Source organism: Aphelocoma coerulescens, chromosome 4, assembly GCF_041296385.1.
Source record: "Aphelocoma coerulescens isolate FSJ_1873_10779 chromosome 4, UR_Acoe_1.0, whole genome shotgun sequence".
Taxonomy (NCBI): Eukaryota; Metazoa; Chordata; class Aves; order Passeriformes; family Corvidae; genus Aphelocoma; species Aphelocoma coerulescens.
Window position 1 is genome coordinate 63,341,367 of NC_091017.1, and position 27,765 is coordinate 63,369,131.

The 27,765-nt window shown below is 36.5% G+C and overlaps 1 protein-coding gene across 8 annotated transcripts in view; it reads left to right on the plus strand.

Annotated features, from left to right (window-relative positions):
* LCORL (ligand dependent nuclear receptor corepressor like) overlaps positions 1–27,765 on the plus strand; it is an 83,178-nt gene that overhangs the window by 31,052 nt on the left and 24,361 nt on the right. For 4 of the 8 annotated variants that reach the window (XM_069014355.1, XM_069014358.1, XM_069014356.1 and 1 more), the window contains exons 3-6: positions 1,838–1,917; positions 2,129–2,258; positions 11,341–11,595; positions 20,447–20,537. In XM_069014355.1, the coding sequence (XP_068870456.1) occupies positions 1,838–1,917; positions 2,129–2,258; positions 11,341–11,595; positions 20,447–20,537 (556 nt within the window). Of the gene's footprint in view, positions 1–1,837; positions 1,918–2,128; positions 2,259–11,340; positions 11,596–12,567; positions 12,760–20,446; positions 20,538–21,950; positions 26,038–27,765 lie in introns of those variants that run through there. The other 4 variants (XM_069014357.1, XM_069014361.1, XM_069014359.1 and 1 more) reach the window with 4 other exon arrangements.

Sequence of the window (27,765 nt, forward strand, 5' to 3'; positions counted from 1 at the left end):
AGGACTGTGCCCTGTGGAAAAGACATGTGCTAGAGCAGTTCATTAAGAGCTATAGTTGTGGGAAGAACACTGGAGCAGTTTGTGAAGGCCTGTAGCCCATGGGAAGGACCCCAAGCTGGAACCAGGGGAAAAAGAGGAGGAAGTAGCAGAGAGGAACTCTTACGAGCTGAGGGCAGCCCGTTTCCCATCCTCCTTGCACTGTTTGGGGTGGGGGAGGAGGTAGAAGAGTCAGGAATGAAGGAGTGAAGCTGAAGCCTGGGAAGAAGGGGCGGTAAGGTGGTTTAGTGTTTTCCCTTTCTTATTATGCAAATCTGTTTTTATTGGCTCTAAATGAAATTGATTTTCCCCAAGTTGAATCTGACTTCCCTGTGACAGTAATTGGTAAGTGATCTCCCTGTTTTTATCTTGACCCACAAGTTTGTCCCTCTTATTTCTCCCCTGCCATCTTATTTCCTCACCCCTGCCCTATTGAGGAAGGGGAATGAGAGCATCCCTGGGCTGGGGGGTGGGTTGGCAGCCAGCCAAGACCTGGCTACCATCATGTGCTATTAAAAGCAGGTAATCTCAAGAACCGCCCTAAAAAGAACTGTGATTGTAATTTAGTGGCCCAGAGACAAGGAGGAAACATACCTGGTAATTAATAATGGGGGGTGAAAAAGCTGTTTAGTTTGTAAGCACATGAACTGGAAATGAACAGGATGGAGAAGACCTTGGTGTTGTAGTTAATCGTGTTTGCATTCACCTGCCAAAACACTGCAGCTGCTGCGTAACTAGGACACTGTAGGAACAGTACTGCCTGCAGTGTAAGGAAGTCTGGTGTAAATGTAAAAGACATCATCGTGAGGTCTTGGTCCCCTTGTTCAGGAAACAGGTGTTCAAGTGAGACTTGTGCAGAAGTGATGGAGCTGAATCTCATGAGGAAAATCAGGTGGACTAGATTAGCCACAAAATGAAGTTTAAAAGGGATAATGATAGTCTCTGTAAATGCATTAAGGTGCTAAATACCTAAGCAGTTACTGTTCATAGATACAAGAATAATATTGCCACAAAAGTAAACTGGAATAAGTTGCCATGTGCAATTTTAAGTAAGAAATTAGAAGCTTAGTTTTAACTATTAGCACTGTTGGTTTGCGAAAAGTTTTAAAGTAAATGGTGTTCATGAAGAGAAGGGTATTGGTTGAAAACTCTTAATTTTTGAAATGAGGCTTAGTAAGTTGTTTAAAGAAAGTAGATGATGTGTCTCTATTCAGTAGAAGACTGGACTTGATATAGGCAATATAAGTTTAAGTCCTGCATTCTGTCTAGACCAAAGTACATTTTCTGGTAAAACATATAAAGGTACTTTTCTAGATAAATAAAGTGCTACAAGTGAGTGTAAGACTTGGATTTACCTATAGGAATGATATCAAATCAATTAAAATACTGTAAGTACAATGTGTGTAGCTCACATGATGAGGAGTCCATATTCTAATTCTTAGCTTAGTTTACTACAAGTTTGCACACCTCAGTTAAAAGAATGATGTCTACAATTCATAGCTTTCTTTGCAGTATTCAGGTGCCTCCACTAATTATGACAGATAATCAGTTGAATTACTACATTACATTGAGTTTACCTTTCCTTTTAAGAAAGGCACTCTCTGTTATTTGTAAGATGCACTGTACAAGCCAGACAAGAATTTGATAGTATCTGAAGAATTGCATACGACTGAATGCATTGTACCAATAAATACATATATTATTGATAGAATTTATTTAGGAGAATTTTAGGATGTTTATTTTGTTCTCAAAATCCGTTTTTGCTTGTTTAAAACATCTAGCTTTCTTTTCTTCCCTTAAGACTGTGAGCCAGAAGAGCTAACTGACTGGTCTATGGATGAGAAATGTTCCTTTTGTAATTTACACAAAGAAACAGCCAGTGTAAGTATGAGCATTTTATTAAGCATTACTTCCCAACACTCATTTTTTGGTGTGAAAGTAAGAATCAGAGAATTGAATTTTGCAAATAAGTTAATTTTGACTCAAGGTAGTTTGATTTTAGTGGTTCTATTCCATTCAATAATTTAATGGTATTTTTTACTACCAGCAGACTAACTTCTGAAAGATGTTATGATCTTCATATGTTTTCTAGGATCGTGCTTCAGTTTTCGGTTCTTCACAGTCAACGCCTACAGAGGAACTGTCATCTCAGGGCCAGTCCAACACTGATAAGATTGAATGCCAAGCAGAAAACTATCTAAATGCACTCTTTCGAAAGAAAGGTAATAAAAGTCTTTTGTATTACGAAATATGACAAAAAAAACTAGAAGAATCAAATTATTCAGGGTTAATTTTGATTAAGTATTTTTTTATTTATCTACTGAAATAGATGTTTCTGCTGTTTCTCTTTTCTATGCCTTTGGTTTTCCTTAATCTTTTTCTTACTTGAATCACCAAATGAAGTACTACTCTTCCTACTTGCCATTCCTCTTTGTCCTGATGCATTATGTGTCATTCTTTTGAATCCCTGTTCATAAATTGTATCGGATTTTTCTTTTTACCATGAGCTGCTACTTTGTTTTCATCTCAACCTCAGGTGTCATCCTCTAGAATTTTAAGCATTTAAACATTTTCTGTTCCTAAATTCTCACTTCTGGCTTTCTACAGGAAAAACATTTTAGGTGAGAAAATGTGTTTTTCAGAGTGCAAAATAGAATTTGGGATCTTCTTGCACAAAAGCTGCTCCTTCAAATACATCCAAGTTAGAGGTTAAAACTTCTTGTCAAAATACAGTATTTGGTAGCTCATTAATTCTTTGACTGTTCTTGTTCTTTGACACTCATCAAGCTACAGCAGTACATGAGTGAGTGACAAGTCAGCTTAGTTCATGAAAGTTGCTTGGTTACTCACTGTCAACAGCAGCAGAAATACTCGTTTTCTTCCCTAAATTCATGTGAATGAAGAAATGTGAATGAAGTTACTGTGAATGCAGTAACTACAGTTTTCACTGATTTTTTTTTTTTTTTCTTGGGTTTAGTAGGTGTATGTGGATGTCAGAATAGCTGAGTATGGCTAGGGTGACAGCTCTCTCTTGCTTTTAACAGAGTTAGTCAGACACATTCTCTTCCTTCACATAGGTGAGAGAAAAAAACAATGTTTGTTTTCTCCCTTTTACATTGCTGTAGCAGGAGAGATTATTATGACCTTGAACCTGGGGTGTGTAGAATCTTTTTCTGTCTACATTTTGCTTTTTTGCATTTTAAAGAACTTGAAATGGAGTGCAACAGCATTTTGAGTCCATCCTTTGGACTCTTGGCTTTCATTCAAACCAGCTATTTTCCATTTGAAATACAATGGCCAATGAAGTTGGCACTTCATTACTTCTTAAAGTCTTACTATGTTCTCATCACAGGCCCAGTTGTATGGCATCTCCTGAGGAAGGTATTTTAATTCCTTCAAATTTCTACTTTGTCAGATCTCTTCTTGGTCTTGATGTGTACAATGTTTTTCAATGTTTGCCTGCTTTATGCTCCTGCTGCAGATGATCTCTTTCGATACTCCTTGAGAGGAACTTCTATCATGGGAGAAGTGAAACTTGGCATGACTTCACCTTAGTAGAGTGAATGACTTTTAAGTGAAGTTTTTCACAAAGAACATTTGGCTTTTAGCACCTTCTTTAGGTTTGATCTGCAAGATCAGTAATGCTAGTTTAAAGAGGTTTTGTCTATTGAAAAGCAAAACTTCCAGGGTTTTTTGTGATTCTCTGAAGTACTTCTGTATTCTTGGGTAAGAATTTACTAAGAGTATTGCTTCAGTTCAGGTTTTAGCAGAGTTTTTAAAGCTGTTCAAATTACAGGAAGTGAAAAGGAAAAAAATTGTAAAGGGCATGTGAAACCAATTTATGAGGTATTCAAGAAACTGATTTGGATTTTAGGAGGAAGATGAAGAGTTTTACAAAGAAAATCTCAAGTCTGCTTTCTGATTTTTGTAGGTTTTTCAGTGCAAGTATCAACTTACGAAGAAAGGAATCAAAAAAATTTTCAGTAATTGTTTAGCTAAGGAGTAGTTCTTATACCTGATCCTAAACCAGATGTGCTGTCATTGTCAGAAAAATGTTGAATTCTTGGCTGGCTGTCTTTAAAACAGAGTAACACTTGTTTGGATTGCAAACTCCTCAAGATGAACTACTCTTACTATTGTAGCTAATTTAGGCCTCTATGAACAACATCTAAGACTAGTGAGCAAATTAGAGAGTTCATTTGTCGGTCCCATTATTTTATTTTGAACAAATTACTCTGGCTTTTTTAATTTGCAGACTAGTTTGAGGGGATTTGGTTGTGAGTTTGGAGGTTTTTTTAATGTCAGGAAACTAGTTCAGAAGATCTTGAAACATGCAGCCATGATCTATTGTTGTCTGGAGCATACAGCCTTCAGACATTAATGTATGACAATTTGTTTGTAAAATCTGGGATAAAAGATGGTAGAACTCCTGCCAAAATGGGTAAACCCTTGCAATGCTGTAAATAACAAAGACTTCCCGTTAGGAACCCAACTTCATTCTGTGTTAGTGAAAGATGAGTTTGGTAGTCAGTTGTCTGTGGGAAAGTCCTGTGCTCAGCAGACACGTCAGCAAATCCAAAGTCCTTCTTGTCATCAGACATTGATTGTTGCCACTAAACAATGTATCTGAAACCCAGATGCTTTCTTCTCAAGTATGGCATCTCTCCTTACCGTTTGGTGGTGTAAGCAGAGTAGACTGTGGTGCTTTTCCACTTACATAATGCTGAAGTTCAACTGTTCTGTTTTGTTAAGGGAAAAACACAGTGTGCTTTAAAAAATACATATTAAGTCTTTTTTTACTATGATTATTATAGAATGTGACGTGATCATTCTTATATAGCAGAACCACAGTTGTTTAAATGCTTGATCAGACATTTTGTTCACAGACTATTAATTTTCTCTATTTCTAGTAATCCACATTGTGTGTTCTTAGAAGTTCATTTTTCCATGCAATATTAGTGTGATGTCTTTAAACAAAACAAAAACCTAGTTGTGAATCAGGTTCTGTCTTCAGGACATGATCCACCAAGAGAAGACTGACACATGAGAAGCTCTTGTAGAAGTTAAGGAACTGAGGCACAGAATTATATGAAAAATGTTTGAGATTACTTGAATCTTTCCAGTTTCTCTGGGCTGCTCTGACAAGTATCTTCAGTACCATGTTTGCTATCCCAAAGTAATTTTCCTGTAAGCTTTTTAAAGCTCTTTACTATTTCTAGACGTCTCTGTCATGTACTAAAATATTTCCATTCATAAATATGGCTTTCTTACATTATACTATATACCTGAATTTAACTTTGAGTTCACCGGTTCTTTTTGTAGTTTTCTTTCAGTTGCGGAGCTGTCATAAGCTAGTTGTGCTTCTTGAACAATGTATATTTCATTTAGGAAGCCTGTGACAATGTAATCATGCACACATTATTTTAGACTAAAAAAAGTGTTACTTTCTGAGGTGTAGTTTTGAGTTGTGCACACTTCATCCAAAACCTGAAGTTTCTTTTTATTAATAATTTTAAGAAATCTAATTTGTCCTTTCAAAATCTGGAAGGTTTTCTGTAAATCACTGAGGGCTCTGACACAGTTTGTGCAGTAAACTGCTATGACAGGTTTGCTATAAAGAATGTTTAGTGGGGTTTCAGCTGCTTTCTTAAGGAGGTAAAGCATACTTTTTGTGTTGACCTGCCAGTGTTACTGTCTTCACTGACTCTGAATTTCTTGATCATTTCAACTCCTCATTTGATCATTTCAAATCCTCATTTATGAGGATTCTTAGAAATATGACTGGCTATAGAGTAGTGAAAATTGCAACCTGAGTAAGAGGAAGAAAAGAGGTAGAATGTTTATGACAACAAAAGAGTGACCCTTTTTCCTTCTGTTTGTTGATCAGTCAAGTTAACTGAACTAGTCATGGTACATAGCTCAGAATAAATAGTTGTATTCCGTTTTTGATGTGCTGGTAATCTGACAGTGACCTGAGTGATCTTACAAGTAGGACTAAGATCATCTCTGGGACATTTTGGTGGCTGTTCAGGTGGGGTTGTCACAAGAAAATGTGGCCTTTTTGTCAAAAAGGGGGAGATGGAGTGAGCTTATGAAACACACTGAGAAGCAATCGGGTGTTCTTAGTCCTGCTGCTCACACAAGAGGATTGTAGGATGCAAAGGGGATTGTGATTCCCTACTGCTTTCCACTGCCTTTTGGTATTGTGTCAGAAGAGAAATTAAGTCATTAGGTTGGCTTTTTAATGAAAAAATACTGGTTTTCAATAAATGGGATACTGTTACGGAACACTATTTTGGGAGCTTTAACTTCTTGTGCATTGTCCTGCCAAATCCATGTATAACTCTGAACTGTCCATCAAATCTGTCACCATAGACTTTGCAGTCTAGTGATCCCACCTAATGTGCAGAATAGTTAATAGTACAGATTTGAATAGTTGCAAACTGGTGCAGCACATAAGCTGAGGAAGTATTAAGCCTAAATGTCAGCTTTGAATTAAATCATTGCCATTAGTCATGATTACATGATGTTTATTACTCTCTTCTCTTGCATTCAAACTGTTACCTTGACAATCACAAGCAGAAAAAATCAAATTATATCATATAAACTCAGCCTTCTTTTATCCTGATGACATCCGGTCTGCAGTGATCTGAGAGAAACTAGAGGAACATTAGGGCTAACTTTTATTCTAAATCTTTAGAGACTGTTCTACTGGGTTTGAAGTAGTATGCATATACATACATGATCCATGGACTAAATACAGCTGCTTCATATTTTATATCAACTGTGAAAAATAGGAGTTTAAACAGATGTAGGCATGTAAATTTAAAACTTTGTAAGTAGCTATAGTCGCAACTCCTAATAAAGCATCTTAGAAAAAAACCCTATTCAGGTCATACCAAGTATATCTGGTGCCATCTGCTGATAATAATTAAGAAATATTTGGTAATGATACTAAGTTCAGAGATCTAACACCTTTATTGCCTGAAAATATGTTTCATTTCATTTAAAGATTTTATATGACTAATTACAAATGTCACATGTGTAGTGGAAAATTACAACTATGAATCACAGGATGGGTGAAGTTCCTCTCCATGTTCAGGTGGAATAGCCTGGGCAATGAGATGCTGGGGAGCAGCACCACAGAAAGGGACCTGGGGGTCCTGGTCAATGGAAAGTTGAACATGAGCCAGGAGGGCCAGCCTTGTCCTGGTGGGCATCAGGCACAGCATCGCCAGCCGGGCAAGGGAGGGGATTGTCCCGCTCTGTTCTGCACTGGGGTGGCCTCACCTCGAGTGCTGGGGGCAGTTTTGGGCACCACAATAAAAGAAAGACTTTAAACTATTAGAGAGCATCCAAAGGAGGGCAACAAAGATGGTGAAGCCATGCAAGGAGTGGCTGAAGTCACTTGCCTTTTTCAGGAGAAGAGGAGACTGAGGGGAGACCTCATTACAGTCTACAGCTTTCTTGTGAGGAGAAGTGGAGGGGCAGGCTCTGATCTCTTCTCTGTGGTAACCAGTGACAAGACCTGAGGTCAACCTCCGTCCCAAAGCTGTGCCAGGGGAAGTTTATGTTGGATATTAGGAAAATGTTCTTCACCCAGAGGGTGGTTGGGCACTGGAACAGGCTCCCCAGGGAAGTCACAGTACCAGCACAGCACCACGCCTGACAGAGTTCAAGAAGCATTTGGACAATAATCTCTGGTTCATGGTGTGACTCTTGGAGCTGTCCTGTGCAGGGCCACGAGCTGGACTTTGATGATCCTTGTTGGGTCCCTTCCAACTCAGGATACTTTATGATTTTAAGGCAGGATCAAAGTCTTCACAATGGTGCATAGCAGGATAATGACAGATTAAAAAGAACCTCTCATTTCAACTTGTTTGCAATGTGAGGAAAAATGAGGACAAGCAAGCAGTGGAACATGCCACCCAGAGGTTGTAGAGTCTCCCATCCATGGAAGTATTCCTTACCTAACTAGGTAAAATCCAGAGAAACCCAATTTGACCTCATAGATGATTACTTTGAACAAGCAGTTTTACTACAGACCTCTCAAGGTACTTCCACCATGATTTGCCATTTAATGATTCACGTTACAGAACAGTCAATGTGATAGCAACACTATTTGCATTTATGGCAGATAAGTTTGGATTACCTGAGTCTAACCCTGTAGATTGAATATGCATTTAGCAGCAAGAGCACCTCAGAGGCACCCTGGGAACACATCTTTCAGTGTATATGCTCTGAGATACACACACATCACCCCCTCATATTACCTTTTTAGATTAAATGAACTTAAAATCTGTAAACTGCCAATAGCTGTAGCAGTTGAATATATGAGAAATTCTGCTGCATTTATTCTTCATAGGGAGTATTTGGAAGGTATTACAAAAAATTAAACTAATACTAAAGAAAATATTATAAGAACAAAAAGATAAATCCTTTATTATTCTAACTAGGTCAAAAGTTGACTTTGCTCCTAATGGAGAAGCTGACTTCTCCTCCAAGTGTCTAAAAGAAATATATGCTTGGCTGTTACCAATGTGAAGAGTCTAAAGCGGAATAGAAAGGCAGTAAAAACTTGACAGTTCTGAAGTTTTGTCTTGCAGTTTTATAAAAATTGATGCAGGGATGGAGATTAATAAGGAGAAATCTGTTCCAGGCTGTTGTGCTTTCCAGCTAATGGTAGGTCCCCTATACGCTCTGGTCTTTTGCTTCTTAAAGGTACAGATCACACCAGAAAGTATTATTATTAGAAATTATCCCATTTGCTCTGATAATCACCTGTTATCCAGAAGTAGTCAAAGAAGCTTTTCTTGTGTGCATGCAAGAGACTAATTGCTCTACATAAGCAGGGTCATTCCAGACCACATATTCAGTCTTGATAATGCTTTGTATAATTCATTTTGTATGAGTTTCTGATTACAGGCAGTCAAATTTTTGGTTTTTTAAGCTAAACTGTTGATCAGTAGATTTCATTGTCTAGAACTACCATTTCCCTGTCATGCAAACACTGTTGTTCCTAGATAATTCAGTTATTTAATTTCGTCTCTTAACTTCCCGTGTTCTTTTCTCATATTTTGCATGTACATTAGTACTTTACACCTATTGCCTTACTGCTCCAATATCTGTTGTTGAATTTATTTTCTTTACTTCTAAGTGTGTCTCTAGGATAGTAACTTCCAGTTGAACATTTATTGGGGTCATTATTTAGGAATCAGGAAATAGCAATATAAACAGAGCATACTTATGCCTGGAGGTTACATGGTGGGGAGAGATCTTTCTCTGTGTAGGTATTCTCCATCATTTAGAATTTTATCTTATACATAGAATTTTACCTTTTACCTTCAAGAAACACCTGTCAATTTTAGATATTTTGGTAGAGATCTAGTTGAAAGATTGGTGGAAGATAGAGCTTTAACCATAAGCAGATTTGTTCTGTCATGCCTTGGGTAAGTTCTCTTCAAGCCAAGATGTCTTGCAAATGGTGGAGCTTCACTGTACCTCATCAAACACTACTGAGAGGCTGACCAAAAGGTCTTGACAGGAAGTATCTGGGCAATCAGTAAGCTGCCCTGTCATGCTATAGAGAGCAGATCTCACAGTTGCAGGTTTGTAATTCCTTTCAATGTTCTGTTGGTGAAAATTAATTCTCCAAATGGTATATGTTTTAAATAAACCTGAAACAGTCAAGCAGAAGATCTTCTGCACATTCTTGAGCAGCATTCCTTGATCAGTGCTGGCAGTCACTCTCTGGACAGTAGATGGATAAAGCTTCATTGGCATAAAATGCTTGAGCAAATATGCTGTGTGATCCTCCAAACTTCATATTAGGAAATGTACACTTTGCATGCAAACATCTACCTAACCCAGGCCTTTCAGTTTCTTCACTTCCATGAAAACAAAACTCAGTTTATAATCTGTTTTATCTGTTTCAGATTAACTTTATTATTCCAGTAACTACAGAACCATGTCCTTTGGTATTTCCTCCAGGGAATCAGGGCTTACCTAAAAGCTAGTTCTTCTTTATCACTTTCACACTTGCTTTAAATCCCTGTCCCTTCTTGACTGAAAACTATTTCACTCATTACCTAGGAACTCAAACATGGGCAGTGGTTAAAATATTGAAAAGGATATTTGTGATAGGAGGGGTGTAGAGTTGAAGGAAAGAAGGAAGAGTGGGATAGTGAAGTAAGTGCTACTATTACTGCCAGTTTAAGGGAAAACACAGTATTCTGAGTATTGTGTCAATTGTGCTTATCTTGTGGTGTGTTGCAGTCATCAATGCAATAGCACAGTTTACTGTGAGTTTCTTAAGTACATTGTTATTTATGCTAAGTTACACTTACATTTTGTTTTTTCTGTTGCTTCTATTAGGTTTCTTTTTGGTGATTCACAATTGTAGTTTCAGTTTTACTTGTTTATAAGTTTAGCTTTTTTCTAGCTGATAAATAACGTTAAAGTCATATGTATCATGTTTGGTCCTTTTTTGTTTGTTTCTAAAATGAAATACTTCTGTCCATTGAAATGTTACATACACAAGCAAATAATAGGATACACTCAGTTTAGAATAGGAAATAAAACTTTTCTCCCAAGTGTTTTCATTGCTAGCACTTTGAAAATGTCCTGAAAAATCCTGTAAGATTTTACAGTAAAAGTTTAAAACTTTGTATTCAATTGCTTGTATTAATACAAATTGTATGGGACATTTCAAGTAGCATCATATTGGTTTTGACACTTCAATCCTGAACCTACAATGGGGATTATAGTCTGAGAGTGGAACACATCTCTTTATTCTTTTTTCCTTTTTAAGATCAATTCCTCAGAAGTCCAACTGTTCTATGTTCTGAAGAGGACTAATCTATAGAACTACACTTTAAAACTATTCTTATGGTTGTTCATTGAAAGTAACTTCTTTCTGTATTAATCCGTGTCTTATTTTACTTTTGTGGTTTGTATTCAAAATTCTTTATTTTCAAAACTGAAAATGAACAGTCTGTAAATGAAAATTCAACTTATTTGCCAACAATACAGAATCTGACTCCCATAAGTAATGCAACTCACATACACTTGCATGCTATGATAGAGGAGTAACGTAAAAATTAACAGTCTGTGCTAAACATGTTCTTCCAAGTGACCTCCAGTTAGGAATGCTCATTAAAGAAACTTGTTAGACATCTGAATTAATATGTTCATTACAGATGTATTTATTTAACTCATTTGTGTGCTTATAGGAAATACTTATAATAAGAAAAGTAATTACGTTTGGTTCTTAATGTATCTGTTGCCTGTGTTTTTTATTTTCAGATCTTCCTCAGAACTGTGATCCTAACATTCCCCTAGTTGCTCAGGAATTAATGAAAAAAATGATCCGTCAGTTTGCGATTGAGTACATTTCAAAAAGTAGCAAAATTCAAGAGAACAGAAATGGTTCATCATTTGAACCAAGTCTGATGTGTAAAAGTATCCAAATGAACCAAACGGAAAACTCCCTTCAGGAAGAACAGGATAGCCCTCTAGACCTCACTGTGAATCGAACTCAAGAACAGAATACTCAGCAAGGTAAATTTCTGTATCTGATAATCTGTGTTTTGCTGTCATTTATTTACTTTATGGCATCTTATTCCCTTAAAAAACAAATGTCCATGTCAAATAGAAACATTTTTCGTATTGTGTGTTAGAAGATAAGTATTCTAATTTCTGAGTGCCTGTGTTAAATAAATGGCACTGAAATTTCTCAGCTTTGGACTACTGAATCTAAGCCCTCTCACCTGTGCTGTCACAGGTCACAGTGGTTCAAAATTCTGTTGCAGAAATGGCTGTCAAGAAGCCTGAGAAAAGAGAAAAAGAGACTAGGATTTCAGAGAGCAAATGTCTCTCAGTCTGTGTCAGCTCTTGAACACTTTGATTCTTTAAATACAGGCTGGTAGGAATGACTGGAAAAGAAGATTAATCTGGGAGGAAACTTCCATTCTTCATACCTTAATCATTATAGATCAGTGCAGCTTTCTTAACAGAGTAAACTTAGAAAAATAGTCTTTCTCACTATCATTTATGTAAAGGAAATAATTGCTTTGCCTCAAGGAATATTGCTATCCAAAACTGATAACACTATAATCACAAGAGCATTTTGGACTTTGAACTAGATTTGGATTAGCAGCAGTTTTTGGGAAGGGTTGTGACTGTCATGTGCAGCTGAAAGCAGTGGCAAAAGCAGCTTTTGTCTTTTACAGATACCAAGGTCTGTGTTAATCCTGTAATACTGCAGACCAAAGGGAAAAGTTGACATGTATGTCATGTTCCATACTAAAAAAGTTGAAAGTAGCCAGAACTAAGTTTTTTTGTTTTGTTCAGGTTTTTTGTTTGTTTGTTTATCCTAATATATATTGTCAGAATGAGAGCAGATTTGGTATGTGTGTACCTAATGATGCAGTTTTTAATTGGATATCCTTGGGGACAGGGAGCTCTGATGGATTTCTCATGCTAAATATATCTATTCTAAGTTAAATTTCATGCATCCTTTCTCTTTGACAGCAAAAGCATTAAGAAATACTGGAATTCCTGCTTTCATTCTGTATGGTCACTGGAAATTAGTTCATACCAGGCTTTAATAAACACTTTGTGTTTAAATCCTGAGAAAACACACATTGTACTTGGATGTAATTTTGCTATGGATCAGTTACAGATTTTAGAGGTTTATAATTGGCCAGGTTGAAGCACATTTCTTTGGCAAGGGCAATAAAAATTTCTTTCGTGATATCAGCACTATAGCTTGTTGCTTACTTCAACAGCTGATTATAAATAACTAGTCTTATATGTTCATGAGGGAGCAAAGTCACCAAAGGCAGGTTCTGATCATTGCTGAGCCACAAAAAAATCTTTGAGAAATAAAAGGGAAGGCAGAAGGTGGGCAGGGACAGGAAGAATGTTATGCTGCCACCCTTATCTGAAAATCCATTGATCTTTTGTCTAAGAAAAATCTAAAATACAAAGAAATTGAGTTATTTAAATCATCTTTTCATATCATCGGATTTTTTCTTACAGTAAGGCTACAGAACAAGTTTAGAATTGTGCGCATTCAGTGAAACACCTAAGTCTAAAATAGTTGCTCAGCACACACAGTATACAAGTTACACATTAAACTATGTAAGACACTGCAGAGTCTTAGAACTTAGACTGTCATGTTTGCTGGAGTGCTTTTTAGATATTAAAGGTAGTAGTCTTGCTGTGAAATTTAGAGATGCCGAAATGAGAAGAAATAGTGAAATAAGACTGTAGTTGGAGAAAGGTAGCTTGAACATCTTACCTACCAGGGAAATTGTATTGTGCTTTCTGTTTTCCATGAATGTGTTAATTTTGAGCTATTTTAGCTTTTCACTGTAGTGATGGCAACACAAGCAAGTAAGTTCAAGATGAAAAATGTCAGGCTGCTCTTTTTATTTGCATTGTGTTCTATGTGCAAAGATTCATGAAAAAGTTATTTCAGTTAGCTTTTGTCAGGGACTGTGTATTATTATTCTTGCACCTGTACTTTTCCTGAAGAAATCTTGGTTATAATGAAGTGTCATATGCTTACGGTAGGGAATTATGAAGGTTTTTTAATTGGATCATTTTTTGAAATGTATAATTCTCTAACATAGTATACTACTTTGGTCTGGAGACTCGTAAAAGCTGTACCGTGGTTTCATTCTCATGTTTTCGAATGTCATGCTACTCTCTTTAGTATTTGCTATTTGTAGTTCCTGTTACAATTTCCAAATGAAGTGGCAGTAATAGAGGAGGAGGTTCAAATTTGTACATTGCTTTGATGGATCCTCAAAGTTGAAATCTTTTAATTTAAATCCTATTAAGCAGATAATGATCTAAGTATAAATTCTTTAGGTTCACTTTCTGCTTAGGGAGCTGCTTTGTATTTACAGTAGTAGTCTCAGAAATGAATGATCTAAATAGTAAAACAGACAGTCTTGGTCCTGTGTGGCAGTGATTCTTGGGCTTGAGAGGAAGGAGTAAACTTTATTTTCCAGATCACTAGAAGCAATTGTTTTTCCACTGAGCAGATCCAAGCTAAGTGCTAGCTCAGCACTGAAAAGATATTCTGCCACTGAAGTTCTCCATTAAGGAAAGCTTCTTACTTTCATCCAGTATCTGGAGGCCATCTCTGAAGCCAAAAAATCCTGAGGTCTGACACTTCCAGACCTGATACATCTGATTTTTGGGCTTACATGGCAAGGTTTTGGTAGTTGCAGAGGGCTGTAGGGTGGCATCTGGGAGAAACTGTTGTGGCTTCCCTGTGTGGGGCACAGCCAGCTCTGCCACAGACCCACACCAGGCTGAGGTGGAAGCAGATGAGTTGGGCTTGTGTTGCTGCTCTGAAAGCTTGTTTAAGAAAGTGCAGAAATGCTGGACAGGCAGAGGAGTGAGAAACAGCACAGTGAACTAGGTGAGGGAAAGGGGAAGGGAGAGGTGCTCCAGCCTCCAGGGCATTTCTGTGGAGCACCTAGAGAGGACCCTGGTGGAGCATGTGTTCCACTGCAGCTTATGGAGCAGATACTCATTCACATTGCAGCCTGTGGAAGATCCCTCAGAGGAGCATCTGGGTGTTTCCTGAAGGATATGTGGCCTGTCGAGAAGGAGCTAGAGAGAAGAATTGTACTGACTTTAGCCACCATTCCCAATCTTTCCTATGCTATCTGGGGATGGGGGAAAATAGAGGAGGGCCTGGGAAAAGATAGGGGTGGGGAAGCACTTCAATTTTTATCTTTTTCTCCTTATCCAAATCTGTTTTAAATTGCAATAAATGAATTTTCCCCAAGTCTGTTTTGCCTGTAATAGTATTTGGCAAGTAATTTCCCTGTATTTATCTTGCTGATCTTCATCTTATTTCTTCCTGCCCCCCACTGAGGAGGGGTAGAGGGGCTGAGTTGGGGGTCTAGCTACTGGCCAAGGTCAACCCTCTGCACCTCTGGTAGTGAAGCATTTAGTACTGAGTATGAGTGTTTAAGCACTGGCATCCAGGTGTGTCCAGCTGACACCTGACTGGTAGTGGAGTCCCAGAGAATGCTCTACTTTCCTCTGCATTTCTGTGGAAGTGTGATAATTTAACAAGGTGCTTTAATTCCTGTGTACTTTGCTGGTAATCAGGCAATCATTTCACTGTCAGTCAGTCAGCAGCAGCTGTCTCCAAAAATACCTGTATCCTGCTCCTTTTTCTAATCCATGTAACTCTTAAGACTGTCCAGGACTTGAAAAGGAATACTCGGTATAGTGAAACAAAACCTGTTTTCCATGCACTGCAGCTAACAAAAGTGGGGTGTTACTGTTGTGCTTTTGCAATATTGCTTTTCCTCCAGACTAAGTTAATGAAGAAGCAGCATCCTTGCAAAATGAAACGGTGAGTAAGGAACGGTCTTGGAATATCCTGCAGCAACTTATTTCCTTGCGCAGTCATGGTGCTGAGCTCTTTCAGGAATGTTCCTAGCAGCAGCTAACTTTGATGCAGGGCTTCTTTCCCTTGGTAGATATGGGAGAATTGATAGCCCTCAAGCTTCTAAGCAAAGTGACTCTAAGAGTCAGAAGTAGAAGCAGTACAAATATATAATTTGCTGGTTTAGCTGCACAAGCTTATTCTTGTTTCTGGATCTTCTGGAACCAATGACTATGTAAGCACAGTGAAAATATGCAAGCAAATTTTCCTAATTCCCTTGTTTCATCGAGCCATCATAGACTGGAAGACATCAAAACATAGCTGGCAGTATATTGAAAGAATTCCAAACTTTACTGAAAATAAACTTCTTTTCCTTAAGATCCTGTTTTTACTACATGTATTGGTGAAAATACTATGCATTTTGAAGATATGCATGCTATGTTCTCAAAGATAAATTATGAGCTGTAAATATATTCAAGAAACCGTTTAATACTTTTGCATGAGAAAGTCACCCTAACAAGCTACATTTTTGAGGGGAGTAGATGTTTTTTTTCCCTGGCTGCCATGGTGGGTAACAGCCAATCCCCTTGTCAGATGCTTGCTTGCGTACTTCTCTCATGATGGCACAGGGGAGAAAATGAGAAGAACGGAAAGGAGAGCTTATGAGTTAAGGCCATGGTTGTTGTGTACCACCACTTGCCATCATGGGCTGAACAGACTTTACTTGGAACAAATAATTCAAATTATTGCTTATTAATATAAATATTTCATTATTAATTCAGGTAGTGAAAACAAAAAGACTCATTAAAACCCTGCCTTTCCTCCCTCCTTTCCCAGGCTCAGATTCACTTCTCTTGTGACCACCACCACCACCCCTGTAGTGCTAGGGAATTGGGTGTGAGCTGTCCACAGTCTGTACCTAATGGTTTCTCTCTGCCATTGGGCTTACCTCTGCCATTTTCTCATTCTTTTTGTTCCCATTTTCTCTGTCCATCTGGCACTTTTTCCCCTTTCTTAAATACAGTTTTCCAGAGTTTCTACCCAAGTGGCTGTGTCCTGCAGGGGGGCTGTGGGAGCCAGCCATCTGTGTCCGGCACAGGACAGTCCCTGGCCAGTCCTCACACATACTGCCAGGACTGTGCCATGATCAACCAATATATGGCCATATACTTTTCATCTGGCATTTTTTCATGTTACAAAATAGCACTTCAGGTCGAAAGGGGCTACTCAAAGTGGTAGTTAAGAATTAATAAAAGGCTTTGATGTTCTTACTGACAGTTTCCTGAAAACTATTTCTGTGTTCAGCAGCACAAAAAATAGCAAAAGGCAGGTCACCATCCGGAAAAGTACTGAAGACAAGACTGTTTTTTTCTTGCTACAAAACCCCTTATCCTGTGGATGGATAAGGTAAAGGGGGAGTTATTTACTAAATCTCACTATATTAGAAGTTGGTAGGGCTTGCTGAAATTTCTCAGAGGAAGAAACAGGTAATGAGCAGGTTTTGTTCAACAGTTTTTAAACATCTGGAACTGTTGTGATGGGAGGTCATGGGTCACTGGGTTCACAAAGGACCTTAGACAAGTTCAGAGCTAACAAAACCAAGGCCAGAAACTAAGGCTAGAGTAGGCAGGGATAAATCTCTTGAGATCCCTAAGCCAATGATAGCAGGTACTAGGAGAGCAAAGAGCTGCAGGGAGCAGCCAGGCTGATGTGCTCTTCCACACTAGGAGTAGAGTGCTTCCCCTGCCTGGAGGCTGAGGACTGAGTAGAGCAGGTTATCTGATCTAGTGAGATGGTTCATAATAGCTAATGAGAGGTTTCCTGAAACACAGAAAAAAACTCGGAAATTTAGAAATCAGTGTAGAAATACCAACTGTAGGAATTCAAGGCTGACCTGGTTTCTGCTTCTTTCTCTTCCCCTTCCTGTTTCCGTAACATCATTAGTCTGGAGGAGTTTCAAGTGATTGTGGTCCTGATTATTTTGAAGATGAACTTTGATCACACTTAGTTTAGTCTTGGTACTGCTGCACCTGATGATCTTGTACTGAGAACCAAAGGCCAGAGGTTGAGCCATTTCTTTGAAGATCAGAATAATTTAATTTGCATAGAAATAGCTGCATTAGAAGACAATGAGTAGCAAACCTGAAAAACATCTAATATATTTTTCTATATTATCCAGTGTTATATACTATTGTTTATGAAGATGCACTTCTTAGTAGTCACGGCTTCACCTAAAGAGTGGAAGTAATTTCATAACTTTTATTAAAACCACCTTACAGAGAGGTTTTTCTGTTCCTGATATAATTCAGTTCCTGTCCAGAATTCTTGCTGTAATACCTGTTTTGGCTGATTTGTAAGAAATAATAGAAAGTTCTGGCTCAGCTTAGAGAAGACTACTTCTACCTTGCAAGTAGCAAGCTTCCAGGATTCACAGTCCACCTGTAGGATGCTTCTTTGTGAAGTTTTGGTCCTGTACCTAATGTACCAAAGTGAACCTCTCGACTGTGTATATATACATACATTCATTTCATTAGGTAGGGTTTCACTATGTCTTAGAGCTTTACAGCAAATACTCTCATTTTCCTATCAGTTTGAGGTGGATTTCTGTGAGGGTTGGGGGTTTGTTTTGTTTTGTTTTAGTTTGGTTTGGTTGTTTTTTTTTTTTTTGGTTGGTTGGTTTGCTTTTTTTTTTTTTTTTAATTCAAGTGAAATTCCTAAATAAAAGTCTGTAGTGCAGTGACTTTATCTGGTATTTTTCATGCATATCAAATTGCTTGCATGATTCTTTTTACTGAATTATCATCTTCCCATAAAGCATTGTCTTCAGGGAGGTGTCATGTACTTAATGAATTTGCATTTGCTGTGTTGGGAGAACCAACTGTCTTGAACCTCAAATTACTTCAGTGCCGCTTACCCTTGAGAGGCCCAAAATGTATCTATTTTTTTGTTTCGGGAACCTGAATTTTCGTTACTATGTTCTTTTAGTCATTTTTCGACTGATTGCTAGCCTTGTGTTGTCAAAGCCAGTTCTGAAAGGTTGGGAATGAAAATTATTTTCATTATGGAATCTTACATTTGGATTTTGCTTGTGTGTTGGGGCTTTTTCTTTTTCTAAAAATCCAACTAGCTTTGTCTTTTTTTTTTTTTTTTTAATTGTTGGAGAGACAATTAGCTCTTTATTGCTTGATAAGTTGTCAGCTTTGAAGTAGTTTTTTCTCCAGTGATGCCTTCTAAAATTTTTGTCATAATGCCTAAGAGTATCGACTGAAGATGGAGAAACAGTTGTGAAAGGGACACAAAAGCACTTAAGAAAGGGAGATGTACTTTGTATGACTGACAGAACACAACGGATTAAATGTCTATTGCACAGAACTCAGGGACTTTGGGTTGAGCTTGGGTATTCCTGAGTAGGCCAAAAAGTACATGTGGAATGTTTCTGTAGTGTTTTTGATTGGCTTTTTCTTCTGTAGTATCAGTGCATCAGGAAGGTTGATTAGCATTACTCCTTCTTTTAACTTTTGTAAGAAAGACTTTAAAAGGAATGTATTCAGGTGAAAAGGAGCCACTTTTTTGACAAGTGGCATATATATATATTTGTCCCCTAATGCTGAGTTATGATGTTACTTTTTCTCTCTTTAACCTCCTTCAAATAGTACAAAGTAGTTGTGGAAGAACAGTCAAAAAGCAGTCCAAAACAAATATCTGGATTTGATTATTATACAGAACTCTATTTCTTTGTATTATTGGTATATAGGAGGGCTACCAAAACAATTTTCTTGACTTCTTATTTGACTATTGGCATTTGGATCCTTCAACCAGTGCTTCATTGTCTGCATCTGAGGCTATGGGAAAATATATGCAATTGATTGATGTTTTAGAAATAATAGGCAGTAACATGAAAATGACACTGTAAATGCAATAAGGGGTAGTATAAGGGTAATTATAGAGTTGAATGTTGAGCTACATGTTGAAACTCAAAATTGAATTCGCAGAGCTCAGGCATACAAAACAGCCCAAGTTTGAAACAGAAAACCAAGGAAGAAAGGTATGAAATTAATTATATTTAGGGGATTTAATTATAATTTAAATGTCATTCATTTTTTTTAAGAAGAAAATTTTAAAAGGAGTATTTCAACTGCTAATGTTTTTAAGTACTAATTTTTAAAAAGTATGTTGTTCTGTTTCAATACTCATAGACTTTAACAGCCAAGTATAAATCTTGAATTTAGTGTTTACCGGTGACTTAACAGAGTGGACTTCCACCCCAGTTTAGGTCTTTCATTTTTCTAATTTCATTATTGTATGTATGTGGAGGCAGCAGGAGAAATACCTATAGTTAAAAGTGTTTGAACTCTATATTGGGCTCAAGCTCTTTTCCCAGTTACAGGGAAGTTACTGGTTACTGGGAAGTTACCCAGTTACTGGTACCTGCTCATCCAGTAACCTGGTCTGGTGTCATTGCTGACCCTGCTCTGAGCAGGAGGTTGGTCTGGAGGCCTCCTGAGATTAACATGCATTACCCTGTAAGCCTAGGATTTAGTTATGTCAAGTTCAACTTCAGCATCAGATGTTTACAGTATGTAAATATTAATAATAATTATAATTATGCATTATTTTATATATTATTATATAATAATAATAATATCAAGTGCAGTCTTTTGGTTGCCTTGAAAGTAAACAGTGTAATTAGATACATATGTGATTTTTAGGAAAGCAGTCATGTTTGTTTAATATGGGTTCTTTTAAGCTTTATTATTTCTGAATGGTTTACTTTTTTTTTTCCCCTCAATTTTAAAAAAGTTTGGTTACAAATCAAATATACAAAATAATTTGCTGATGGCTGATACTGTTAATGGAATAAGGTGTCAGAAATTTTACAAGATAAAGTAGCTACTTGAAAATTGTGCCATAGGTGAAAAACCATTTGCTGACAAAATCTCTGAGATCTTCCTTAAAACCACTGTTATCATCACTACTCGTTCTTTGCAGGGGATGGAGTGCTAGATCTCTCTACAAAGAAAAGCGCAAGGTTGGAAGAACCAAAATATGATCCATTGTGTTCTGAAAACTCAGTGTCTGGGTAAGCAATGTTTAGGACTCTTTGGCTTATCAAAAAGACAATCCAGGTTTCTTTTCTCTTCCTCTGGCCAGGTTTTATGTTCATAACATACCTGTATATACTGGCACACACATGTGGTTCCTATTTTGCTTTCAAAAGAATTTCTGTCACTCATAAGTGTGTGTCTATGTATATATCATATGTTTCATTTGTCTTTTTCCTTTTTTTTCTGTTTAAAGAAAAGTTATCAGAACAATCACCAAACTTTAGTTCATGTTACTAAAAATTACGTGAAAATTGATTACATAACACATTAAAAGTAAGAGACTAGTAGAAGAAAATGCAAATAATTCTTTTAGAATTTATTTAGGAAACTTCAATTTTGGACAAAAATGACCATGTTAATAATTAGATGTAAAATCTTCTTCAACTAACATGAACAAGTTAAATGACTATTATCTATAATATTCCTTAATAGAGAGAGAGCAAGCGTGTGAGAGAGAGCTCTTAATCATCATACTTATACTTGCATCATGGTTCTGACTATGGTGTGTGGTGGCAAATGGTTAAATTTCTTTATTCAGCAAGGAAAATGTTATTGCATCTGCTGAAAGCTACCACAGAATTAGTGAATTGCATTGTTTTGTTGGATTTTATGATCTTGGCATCCTCCCATCCACTAGCCATAGCAGGACCCTTTTTGTCACCTGTACGTCTTACAAATAACTTATTACAAATAGGACTACAGTAGCAGCATTTGTTGAATGATACAAAAGTGCATTTTATTAATTTGCTGATACGAAAAAGTTTGAAAATGAATGGCTTTGTAATTAGTGAGCTGTAAATAGTGAGTAGAAGATTTTAAAATTGTGTCTTATTTTGCGAAAAATGGACTTGACTGTTAACTACAGCACTTTATCTTCTTGTTGTAGAAAGCCTAGTTTTGTGTAAGTCTGGGATGTTTGTGTGTAGTTATGTACTTATTGCTGCCAATTTTCTATAAGGGGGTTGACTCTTTTATTACTTGTTTAGCGGTAACGTCACGTTTCTACTAACAAAAACTCCTTCAGGATTTGGGTATTTAACGGAACGTTAATTGTATAATTAAAATTATAACAGTGTTGCTCTGCAAGCATGTGAACAAGGGAATATAGCAAGCACATGAGACTATTACCAAATGCTGAGCTAGGATATAAAGTTCTTGGAAGGGCTGCTGTAGAAGCCACGGTATGATTTTTGACACACTGTCCTACCAGAACTGTAACATTTTGCTAGGATAATCATTTAACTACCACATCTCAAAGGCTAAAAAGTATCAGAAGCAGTGATGTTACCGAAGCAAGGAGTATAATAAAGGAGTGGACCCTTCCCTTCCATAGCTGTGTGAGAGTCTCTCATACATCAGTTTACCATCGTTTCATTCCATCCATCCAGGAGACTACACAGAAACAGAGAGGACTATGTGGAAAGAAGTGCTGAGTTTGCAGATGGTTTGCTCTCAAAAGCTTTGAAAGACATTCAGTCTGGAGCACTGGACATAAATAAAGCAGGCATACTTTATGGCATACCTCAAAAAACTTTACTTCTCCACTTAGAAGCCTTACCAGCAGGAAAGCCTGCACCTTTTAAAAATAAAACTCGAGATTTCAATGATAGTTATTCATTTAAAGACAGTAAAGAAACTTGTGCAGTCCTACAAAAAGTAGCCTTGTGGGCAAGAGCTCAAGCAGAGCGCACAGAAAAAAGTAAACTCAGTCTACTTGAAACCTCAGAATTAAAATTCCCAACAGCTTCCAGTTACCTCCACCAGTTAACTCTACAGAGAATGGTCACTCAGTTTAAAGAAAAAAGTGAAAATCTACAGTATGAAACTTCAAGTCCTACTGTACAATTAAAAATTCCTCAGCTAAGAATAAGTTCTGTGTCCAAACCACAGTCTGATACTGCTGGTCTTCTGGATGTTATGTACCACGTTTCTAAAACGTCCTCAGTCTTAGAAGGATCAGCTCTTCAAAAATTGAAAAATATCCTCCCTAAACAGAACAAAATTGAATGTTCTGGACCTGTAACTCACTCAAGTGTTGACTCCTACTTTCTGCATGGGGACCTCTCTCCTTTGTGTCTTAATGCTAAGAATGGGACAGTAGATGGAACCTCAGAAAATACAGAAGATAGTTTGGATCGTAAAGATAATAAGCAACCAAGGAAAAAACGTGGCCGCTATCGGCAGTATGACCACGAAATAATGGAAGAAGCAATTGCAATGGTAATGAGTGGGAAAATGAGTGTTTCCAAAGCACAAGGAATTTATGGGGTACCTCACAGCACTTTAGAATATAAAGTAAAAGAAAGATCTGGAACATTGAAGACTCCACCGAAGAAGAAACTCCGATTACCAGATACTGGCTTATTTAATATGACAGATTCAGGGACTGGCAGCTGCAAAAATAGTAGCAAGCCTGTGTAGAATAATTGTTAGAGAATTGTTTTGTGTGTGTGTATGTATGTCTGTATACACACACTATGTGAGAAATACGTATGCTCACTCTGACAGAAGACATGAAATTATACAGTTCAAAAACCACATACATGCCTTTTGAAAAATAGTTTTATTCAGGGTTTTCACTGTGGACAGAATTACAGAGTTGCTCACTTAATTCTGATAGTGTGTATTTAATATAATCCTTGTATAAATAGGTGAAAAGATTCAGGTTTTATTTAGTAGTCACTAGCATAAAGATGTTTTGGGAAAACAAGTATTTGTCATGTGAAGCATAATTTTTAATTGGTGAAGAACCACTTTACCCATTCAATTATCCATCTTATTATGGAAGTACACAACCAAGGGTTAGCAGATTTCTATAGTTCACAGAATACTTGCAATAAATTGTAAGTAACTCAGATTATACAAGCAAGGGATTTAAAAAAAAAAAAAAAAGCTAGTTCCTTAAAAGGAAGTGGATTTGTGAAGTATTAGTAGGTTATAGTACATTCTGTGAAAGAAAAAAAGTTCGTTATTTAAATATCCAATACAAGTAAGAAAAACATTTCATTACAAAAATGTGTGTTTAGCAGGCATAAACTGCATTTTTTTATCATTTTAAGAAAATTTTGTTGTTGGTTTAGAAAGAAATTGGTGTTTACAAAGTGTACACTTATGAAATCTGAGAAATTACTGTAGTTATAGAATTATTAAATATGAAATAAGATGGAATACTAAGAGCATAAAATAATTTAAACTTTAACATAATTTTCCATTTTAGTTTAACAATTAAGGTAACTTGTAAGGTTTAAAAAGAAAGTTGGAATGCAACAGAGCATGTTCATAATGTGCACAGAATGAGCTTGAGAATGGTTTGGGTTTGTTTGTTTTTTTGTTTAAACGTGCTGGTTAGTTGATGTTATGACTACTTAAAATTTATTTAAGGATTGTGTCACACTCCTATTGAAAAACCTCACTGTAACTGTAATGTATTTGCTGCTGTGACATTTCAAAACATTTTCAGTTTATCAAAATGAATACCAAGTTACATTATCATCTTGCTAATAACCAAATTTGCAGTTCAGGGTCTTGATAGAAATACAAATATGAAATAGTGAAGCTGTTTTGAACTTTCAATAATATAAATTCTTTATAAATTTGGTAGTTAGAAGTTAGGCAGTTCATTTTAAACACGTAACTTTTAACAGAATTTAAGGGAGACCAATTACCTTCATATTGCAGTTTTTACATGAATTTCAAAGTATCCACATTGGACTTTTTATCACACCTAATTTTTTTATGTAATATCAAAAGTACATGTCTACATATGAATGGGGGCTTGCTTCATACATTCACTACTGAACATCAATGCCCTTTTCCTCTCAACATGTATTTTTTTCTGTATGTATCTAATTTGGCATAGAAAAATACTTTCTCCAACTTTTATACACGCGGTGCACATGCACACATTTTTTTTCCCCCACTTAAATTTGCATGTGTATGGGTTAACTATAGAAATTAAATGGGACATTAGATATGTATGGGCCACATCAGGTAATTTTATTTATAGATAAACTTGCCATTAAATTCAGTGGAGAGCATACTGCAATACTGATGGCAAAATCTAGCCCATATCTATTAACACTACTAAAAAATATGACAACTTCCACTTTAGAACAGAATAATCCTTTGAAACTGCACAACCAGTATCTCAGTTCTTTGGTCTCTCAGATCTATACTGAATCTTCTTCAGTCATTAAGGTTTACTTGCATATTACAGAATGAATCTCTCAGGCACATGGTGATTCTTGGGGTGTCCTGTGCAGGGCCAGGAGTTGGACCCAGTGATCCTGGTGGGTCCCTTCCAACTCAGCATATTCTATGATTCTATGATTTTAAGCAGATCTGTACCTGATAAGGAGTTTGCAGAACAGCAGATGTCAGGGTCATCGTTCATTTTAAAAGAATTAAGCCATATTTTGTGAGGGCCAGGATTAATTTGTGAGTATATCCCCACTGAAAAATGCAGCTGAAAAAACCTTAAAAGTTTCAACGTCTGTCTTTATACAGTTTTACTTGCAAAAATCTGGGGCTTGAATACATTGCCTAACATTTGTACCATACTGATGTTTTCTACTCCTCAGACACTGTTAAAAGTTTGAGTCAGAACTTTATATTGAAGGCAAGTGACAGTACTCTTTTTATATCATTTAAAAGATGACCTGACCAAAAATTTAACAGGATTCATAAAATCAGGGATCATTTTACTATTGACTTAACAATACTCAGTAGTTTTGTATGTAATATTATAATTAATTTTCAACATTTTAGTACTTGTATTTATTTTTTGGTCAGAAATAGTAATTAAAATATTTTTTGATAGTTTATAGATGATACTCAACCTGTAAGTGTTTAAAGAACAGAATTATTTGTTTCTAATTATTAGGCTAACCTTTAATTACACAACTAAGGAAAGGCAGGGAAATGTGTAAATTCTCCTTCCCCAACCCCTATGTATTTCATTAATGTCATTTAAATTATACATTTTGAACTGTTTTATAAATTCAGTTACCAGTCACTACTTAGTAATTGACAATTTGTGAAAATTCCTGTTTCAGCAGAATTTTAAATGAAGGCGAAAGCAAGCCCTACATGCTTTCTACTTATTTGAATGTTTCTCAAGTATTTTATATTAAAAAACAGTGCCTCTGTTTTTAGAACTACTGCTCAGTAAAGCTGTTTAAACCATTTCTGGTAGCTAATGACAATTTTATATTAAATTGTATATTAACTTTAGTGAGACTGATTTTTTTAGTTGTTTACAGTACAAATACTTGTATTTGTTTTTTAATTGCAGTATTTCCATTGTCGCAGTAATTTAGTAAAACTCTGTGGCTGCCTTGATTTTTGACAGATTTTTGTTAACAACTGATTTTTAGGCAATTAGTTATATTTATGCATAAATCAATTGCACTATAATTCATGAATTATTTATTACAATATTTTCTAATGAATTCCGTGTATTTGTCTTGTGTTGTAAATGTACTGTAATTCTGTTTCTTCTTTGTGTTGTTATATTCCTAAATCTGATTGTATGAATTTAATTGTTTAGTTAACGTGTTTCTACGTTGTAATTTGTAGTAAAGCACTTCAATGCTTTTGCACATAAATTTACAACACTGATGTGTGATTGATTTGCTCATTCAGTAAAAAAAAAGAAAGAAACAAAAACCTGTACACTGACTTATTTGACTTATTCCTGAGGCACAAGTTGATTAGCAGTGGCGTAAGACCAAGAACTGTACAAATTAAGCTCATAATGACTAATTTACTATGAGAATTTTATCAGAAATAGTAGCTTTAAGGAAGGATGGTTTCTTTTCTCAGAATTGATTAATTACTCATTATTGAGAAGAAAATCAGAAAATTAATTTTCTAACACCCCCTTTAGTTTGCAGCTAAAAATTATAAATAGTATATAAAGTCAGAAAACAAACATTTCTATAAGACAGATTTATATTTCTATAGTAATTCCATGCTGTTTGTATGAGTACTTGAAACTTTGTTCTGTTCCAGTTCTGTTCCTGTTCCCAGTCTGTAAAGATCTTGCTAGATTGATCTAGCTTCTCTCTGACTGAGATGACAGAGGATAGACCTCTAGGGAAGGGCCTCTTTTGGGAGTCCTCTGGTAGAGTTCTTCCCTGATAGTTTTGTGGAGGAGGCAAAGTTTTACTTCTTTATATGTAAATTAATACACTGAAAGTCTGGTAATTAACCTTATCACATTGCTGCTTTTGTGCCATTTTTGGACTCTAGTCAATCCCCACTCCATTTTATTAACTACCCCTATCTGCCAGAAGGGAAATAATATCATTCCATGCTTAACCTTTCTCTTGAGCACAAAAGGTACCAGGGGAGCAGTGCATATTGATCCTCTCACCTCTCAACCCCTCAGCTTCCTGCCCACTCTCTCCAGCTGTCTTTTTGTGTGTGGTTTGGAGGAAGTGTGCAATTTGTCAAAGTGATAGGTCTTCCTTCCATGAAATCATTGTTTAAGCCTTTTATCCTGAGGATAGCCTAAACTACAGTGTGACAACACAAATTTCAAGAGATACAGGAAGGTATTACAGGAAACTGAAGTATAATTCCATAGCTGTATTGAAAAGCTACTAAAAATTAGTTTGTTTAAATACATTGACATCTCTATAGAGAGACACTTCAAGGAAAATGTGTTGCTTTAATGCTTGAATTTGTTTGTGTAGTAAGCTCTGCTTCCAAATGGTGACTGAGTAAGGGCTCAATGTGTTTTTACAAACTTGGAAGATCATTTGGACTGTGGTACTATTGCAATAGAATAGATGAAGTTAAGTTGTCCGTCAGCTTTAGGAAACTAACTCACGTTAAGGGAAAGCAGATTATAGACGTCACACAAGGGTAGATAATCAGGAAAGAAATTGTTTTAGATGAATGTCCATTGTGTCTGTGATAATCAGAATATTGCTTTATACAACAAGTTGATCTCCACATAGCAAATTCAGAACAATTTTGAGGCCTGTGGATGTTTTGGTCACTCACTTTGAGAAGGTTGTAAGGCTCCAGAAGTTTCTTCCAGCAGTGAATAGACTTTAAATAGCAGTTAAGGATAAAGGTCATCCACAATTAAAGCTCTCCAGTGAAACTATAGACGCATCTTGCAAGTCTAGATAGAAAGGTACCTGTTTAGAAATAAAAAAAGACTGCATAAAGCTGTCCCTTTAGCAAATTAGT